Source organism: Mustelus asterias, chromosome 12 (assembly GCF_964213995.1).
Source record: "Mustelus asterias chromosome 12, sMusAst1.hap1.1, whole genome shotgun sequence".
NCBI lineage: Eukaryota > Metazoa > Chordata > Chondrichthyes > Carcharhiniformes > Triakidae > Mustelus > Mustelus asterias.
The window spans coordinates 99614242-99621288 of NC_135812.1; the positions used below are offsets into that span (position 1 = coordinate 99614242).

Genomic DNA, 7047 nt, shown 5'->3' on the forward strand with positions numbered 1-7047 from the left:
CAATAAAAATGTTTTGTTTGCAAAAAATTTCTTTTTAGAAAAAATAATCCTTTTCACCAGAGGGCGCAATATTACATTTATTTTTTTCTCTTTGGCAGCCTTCAGTCGGATAGACTGCCGTTCAGAATGGATTAGAAAATAAACACACACAAATACAAGTCGCCATGCCGTAAGCCTGTGATGTGACAATGATGGACTGTTTCTCGTTGTTTTAAAAAAAGCACCCACATTATTCTACACCCTCAGTTTACCAATATGTGTCTCAGCCTTTGCAGCCGTCCCCTCATTAGTACTTGAGTGTATTGTGCAGCAGAGCATACATGGTCATAGCTTATTTTAACTTTTTTTTTAAACAAGACATGTTCCTACAACGCAATTATCTCAAAGAATGTGTTCGTCTTTTTTTATGCAAAAAAAAGGAAAGAAAAAAACACTACTTGTTGCATTTTGCACCTGCCAAAGGCACTCAGGCTAATTGGCATCAAGTAAACACGCCACCAGACACTTGGAGCACATGGCCTTCCTCAAGATACTGCTGACTGTCAGCTGAAAGGTGAGAGAAGAGGATCCTTTGATGCTCCCTCTATATTTACGCCTGAGAAGTGATCCCGTTGTCGTGACAAGATATTTTACCAACACATAAGTAACTTTTTTTTTGCACAAAATTCTTTTACGTTTTTTTGTTCCTGAAAAAAGAAATTTGATTTTGGAGCCGTTAAGAGATGCTGTGGTTTAGTGGTTTTCTTAGTTAGTCCCTTCTTTTTTTTTTCCCCGGTGATTTAGTTAATCTGGCGGCACGCTTCAAATGTCCACTTGGTGGCACCGCCGTAGATGTCGACGTTGGCTTCAGTCCATGCAATGACATTGCCCACCAAGGTCTTGGCGCTGCAGTTGGCCAAGCTGTAGACTTCTCCCGGAGTTAGGACTCTGTCCCACATGTGGAAGTGGGACATCTCACCCACAAAGGCCTGTGTGGCATCGAACCCACCTCCTAAAGTGTCCTGATTCAGAAGGAGATAAAATAACAATGTCAGTAACTGGGAAATGTTGCCTCTGCCTGTTTATACATGTGTGTATATGTTTGTGTGTGTGTCTCTCTCTCTCCACTCTCTAAGCTAAAACCAGGCAGGCAGGATAACACTGATTCTCCTTCCGTCCTCTTATGTGACCCTCCATCCACATTTCCCCGCAGTACGCTGTGGTGCTTGGGTACAAGCTGCCTGCAACTCCATCCTACTAATGTGGCGCAGTCAGCGAGTTATTGAGATATTAATGTTCATGTGTAATTGCCAACAGCAATATACAGTTAAATTACTTTGTAATGAATCCCAATCGCTGTATAAGAGATGAGCCTTTTATGTTGCAATGTTGGGGAGATGGCGGCCTCGTGCCAATGTCACTTAATGGTCTCGGGGCGAGGGTTCGAAAACCACCACGGCAATTGGTGGAATTTAATTGATTATTTTTCACCAACAATCTGGAATTGAAAGCTAGTCTCAGTAATGCTGCTGCTCCACTGTCGAGTGTTGTGAAAAAAAATCCATCTGGTTCACTTTAGGGAAGGCTAAACTCTTAAGTGCCCACAGAAATAGTCCAGCAAGGGGAAATTGAAAACGGCATTAAATGCTGGCCTTGCCCGTGCCACCCACATCTGAAGATAGAATAATTCTATTTTGTGCTGTATTTTTGTGCTGTAGTTTTCTATGTTTCTATGTTTCTAATTCTCTAGACAAACAACATATAAATGATAGCTGTGTTCTTATTATTTATTTCATTGCGTAATGAGATTAAAGACCAAGTAAGTCTGTCTACACACAACTCCCTTTCCTCAAACTACAGTAATATGTTGGAGGTGGGAGGAAGGGAGAGGGACATGGGTATCTGGGCAGGATTTCAAGTTTTTTCTCAGAGGAGGGGATAGAAGAGCAGAGGGTTTTCAAAACTAGAAAAGCTCTCAAACTGTCTTGGTATGTAAGTGCAATTGGTATCCAATACTCCACACCTTTCAGATGATTCTTTGGGGTAAAGGAATCATCTCCATTAATTAATCTTATGTCAAATGTGATGTGGGATAATATTACAAGAAATGCAGAAATGTCACCAGGACCAGAATTTACATCCATTTTACTGGCCTGACATATAATAGGTGGATAATGCCCACACAAACATGCACACACACACACACACACACATCACATTGGGGGGAGGGGAGGTCATCCATCCCAGCTACTTCCCCCTCTTCTGTGGCTATGTTTGCTGCCTCATGTCCCTGGAAAGGGTGCACACGGTTTCTGCTGGCACTATTGAAGCTTTCTATGTCCAGTGGGCACCGGCAGGGGGAGGTTCATGTTGTTGACTCTTTTAATCACATTTTGATTTGATGTTTTAAGTTTCCCGTTTACTTTGATGCAGTGTGCCTTTAAGGAACTGCATTTTTAAGTGATCCCACACAGTTTGTTGATTCAATTTCATCACACACATCACATGCTGTGTGATTCAGGCAGTTGGATCTATGGGCCACTTGGGGCACTCTAACCCATATGTTGAATCTGCTGTCTTGAGGGACCAGGCCCACACGGTGTAGAATTAACCATCGCTCTTCCTGCTCATCCCTCCCAGTGTGTTTGCCAGTGTAGCTAGTCTGTTGGCATTTTCTGGTGCTTTCAATGGTGCTAACCACCCTCTGCCGTTGGTTTAACACTGACAGTGAAAGGTTATGCAGGAGAACTTGCAATATTTGCATCGAAGGACAGTGTAAAATCCAATTGGGGGCCGGTCCACTTTCAGGCCAATGACTGCATTCATAACGTTCTCTCATATTGTTATTTAATGTGTAAGACAACTTACCTGTTCTTGGCCCAAAACCATGATTCCGCCTGGCTTAATAGGGTGCCATGGTGCTAGATTTTCCCCGTTCCCCCTCTTCAGCCCGTCCTGATAAGCTTCCCAAACGCCATCTCTTGTAGACCAAGTGACACAGATGTGATGCCATTTCCCATCATTAATGACGAAAGGAAGCTTGGCTACCTGTGAAAATGAAATTTTAATATGTGGGAGTATTGGGACTCCAAAGCTACTTTCAATTGCTGCTGTCGCTGGAAGACACCCCATTGAACGAGGATGAAAATGGACCATCGTTAACCTCCCAGCCCAGCCCACAGCTCTCCAAAACACTGATGCATCACAAGTGAAGACCTACATTTCTGTAGAGCTAACTTATCAGACTACTTAGCAAGTTTCTATTTTTTTGCTGTTAAGTGTCCAGAGAAGAGGTGTCCCCTTTAAGAAAATGTTCTACATTAAGATTATGGGTCTGTGTGCACGAAGCAAGCAACATCAATTCTACTCTAATGAAACAGCGTTAGCTATCCCAGCCGAGTTATTTTGGGCCCACATTTGACACACTGGCCGGAATTACACCCTTCCACCCACCACAGGAGTCGCGAGGGGTGGACCATGGGAAGGTCCGTTGACCTTGGGTGGTATTCTATGGGTTGTGGGACATGCGGGGCTGTAAAATCCCCCCACTGTCCAACACAGGTCAGCCAAGAATCATGGAATCCCTACAGTACAGAAGGAGGCCATTCAGCCCATCGAGTTTGTACCAGATTGAACGGAGTGGCGGAAACATAGAAACTAGAAGCAGGGGTAGGCCATTCAGCCCTTCGAGCCTGCTCCATCATTCACTTTGATCATGGCTGATTCAATATCCTAACCCCCCCCCCCCAACTGAACGGCCTGGGTGGGCCGAATGGCCTGCCTGAACTTTCTGGTGATTTATTGCCCAAGAGTTTCAAATAGCTCCAACAACAGGAGGATGCAACACCTGAGCTAAATATTTACCTTGTCATTGATGAGAATTTCCATCGGGTTATTGCCCCACTCGATGAGGACCAACTCGTTGGCCTGTCCCGGGACAGCGTAGGAGAAAGGGGTCCCGACCCCGGGGGAGGCGTTGGACTTCAGCCACATACAAACAGTCATGGCATACATCTCCGGCAGGCTCTTTTTCACCTTGGCGTACATGTAGTTGGTCCTCAAAGGAAAGGTGATCTGGAATTTATCAGTCGGCCTCGAGTTTCTCTGTCCTGAAAAATAAATTGAAAAGGTAGGGGAGTGGGGAAAAAGTGTGAGGAGCGGCTGGAAGGTGGATAGATTGGGGGGGGGGGGGTCACCTTTCTGTTTGCTGGGTGAGACATTGAACTGGAATCTCTCTCTTTAGGAACCCGCTCCATCTCCAGCAGTGCCTGTCACCCTGTGTTTGGTTGCCTGTTTTTTTAATGAAAAGACTTGTGTGTTTTGGGTGGTTCGAGTGCATTTATTCAGACGCTGAATCACTCCGGTTCTTATGTAACCCGCCGTTCCAGATACATCCCGCAGTATAATCCCAATCATGTGAGCCGCGTCCTGGGACATTGCTTCTTCCTCTGTGTCGAGGAGGGGGGGAGCGCTGCGCAATGCATATTGCAGCAAGGGAGGGAGAGGGAGGGAGGTCTCTAACACTCCGGGTGAAGTTTTCTCAGACTGCCGGAATATTGCCGTAGTGCGCCTCTTATCACCCCCCTCCCCCCCCATCCCATTTCCAGAGAACCAAGACTGCGGCCAAAGCAGCTAAATATAAGCTCTGGCATTGGGAGAATGGATGGATAGAGGAATTGGGGGGTGGTCCTGGCAGAATTTCTACATTGCTATTGCCCAGGGGCAGTGTGCCATCTTCCCCATCCTGCAAATCCTTATCAAGCCACACTGTATTCCAGCCCGAGCAGCAGGGCATTTGGCAGCAATACGGGAGCATCAGGACATCACGCATTGCACATTGCGATGCCCCTCCACCCCCAACCCCCCTAGCTTTGCCCCAACTCCCTCCTTGATCACAAATCCGGATTTTCCAATTCCTTCCCCCCTCCTCCCTAAATCTGTAAGTCCTGGAAATGGCACAATTACTGAAATATCACATTGAAAAATCTGGCCTTGACAGTTCTATCTATTGCCTTGTTCTTTACAAAGATGCCCACTTGAGTGGTTGTAGCGCCGGGGCTTATACAAGTTCAGAGCCTCCGCGGCGGCAGCGGCGCTTTTACCTTTTTCCAAGTCACTGATTCTCTGATGCAGCGAATTGAGTGCATTCTCGATCTTGCCCCTGTTCTCCGTCGAGTCGTTCCGCACCGCGTTTTTGGTCTCCTCCAGGCTGTTCACCCGGGACAGAACCTGCTTCTCCAAGTCGTCTATTTTGTTCTGCAAGAGATCTTTCAAGCTATTTGTCTGCCCGGAGACATTGCCTCGGTTGTATTGCTGTGTTGTCATCGCCCAGAACACACACACAAACACAGAGAAATAGGTGTAAGAAGCGAGGTACAGGAATGGGGACAATGCTACATTACACTGACCCCCAAACTCACAAAGCGGACCCCAAGAGGCGGGGGGGGGGGGGGCGGGAATGAGAGTCTCAGCAGGTCTAGCAGCATCTGTAAAGAGAACCAGATTCCAGGACCCGCAGTAATTTGCTTTTATCGAGGTGCTTGCTGCCATCTGAAAGGGCAGCATTCTCCAATCTTACTCTTGTCAACAAGAGCTGGGTGAAAAGGGAATGATAACTTCAGACAAAACAACTCCAACTTGCACTGCCTGGAACTTGGACAGACATCACTTGCAGGGATTCAGTTTATTCTGCACTCTCTCGTTTCCTTCTCTATGAACGGTATGCTTTGTCTGTATTGCGCGCCAAGAAATAATACTTTTCACTGTATGCTAATACATGTGATAATAAATCAAATCAAATCTAGTTTGTAATCTATTTGATAAGGGGATCTCAAATCGATTCCAATCGCTCATTGGACCCATTGGGTCGTTGATTTTTTTGTACTAATCTAATGTGAGAAGTTTCCTCTCTTATTTACCTCTAAATTCTCCAGGTGATTGTAAAGTTTGTCCAAAAGGGAAAAAGCTGGAAAATCTCTGAGATTTTCCAGCATTTTCTCTTTTGGTTTCAGATTCCAGCCTCCACAGTAATTTGCTTTTAATTGTAAAGTTTTGTCCAAGTTGATTTAATGTGGACTCTGAGATGGAGATGTATCTCCAGGAGTGTTGCTAGCTGCTGGCTGTGGGGACCCTCCTCCCCTCCCCTCCTAAACCCGGGCTTTGAGGCTCACTCACCGTGGGCTCTGACATACTCTGACTCTCGCAGCGGCTGAGTTTGGCGGTGAGCTCCCGGATGGTCTCCTTCTGGTTCATGATGGTCTCCTTCTGCTGCAGGATGGTCTCCCGGAGCTGCAGGATGGTGCCTTTGATGTCGTCCACCGGACCGCTATTCTGCATGGGGGCAGAGCACATGGGGTCCATGTCCAGGGGGATGGAGGTGCAGATGAAGCGGGTCTGGGCGAACTCTTGCGCCGCGGCTCGAGCCAGCAGGAAGGCGAGGGCGAGGAATCCGCCGAAGGTTCCGCGGGACATGGTTCACCAAAGCCGGGGTGGGGTGGTTGATGATGGTGGGGTGGGTGGGTGAGGGGTGCCTCCTCCTCCGCCTGGGGAAAGGGGGGGAATGGGGTGGGGGGGGGAGAGAAGAGCAAGTATTTTTTCCAGGAGAGATTTCAGCACCAAGGAACTATCCACGTGAAATGAGGCGGTGCAGAGAGCGCTGCCAGTATTTATATCCAAGCTCACATGGCCACGTCAGGCAGGGGTGGAATCCCAGTTTAATTGCTCCACTTCATGTCTTGTGACCATGTCAAATGGGATTGGCATTAAGCATTCTGTGTCTTTACTTGGGGAGGATCCCAGAAGAGAGAGAGAGTGGGGGAGGGGGGATGTGCATACATTCAGCTCAAAAAACCCAGAACACTTTAAAAGTTTAAGTATTTCAATATTTTATCAGCCTTCATTATTGGACTTCAACATCCTCCCCCCCACCCCCCTTCCCTCTCTTTCAACGCATCAGGATCACAGTTGTGGTTTTACGTCACACCTTCCAATGCTTTAAAAAGAAAGTCCATGCATTTTTAAACACCCCCCACTTATTAATATTACAGCTCCATAGGCGAGGCTGCTCAG

General features: G+C 46.8%; 1 protein-coding gene across 1 annotated transcript; it reads right to left on the bottom strand.

Annotated features, from left to right (window-relative positions):
• Positions 1 to 675: 675 nt before the first annotated feature.
• On the bottom strand, positions 676 to 6450 carry nptx1l (neuronal pentraxin 1 like). The gene is given in 6 exon segments (XM_078226065.1): positions 676 to 1001; positions 2848 to 3027; positions 3844 to 4088; positions 5082 to 5292; positions 5898 to 5927; positions 6022 to 6450. Coding segments are annotated over 6 exon segments (1317 nt in total). The 3' UTR covers positions 676 to 779.
• Between the last annotated feature and the right edge of the window lie 597 nt (positions 6451 to 7047).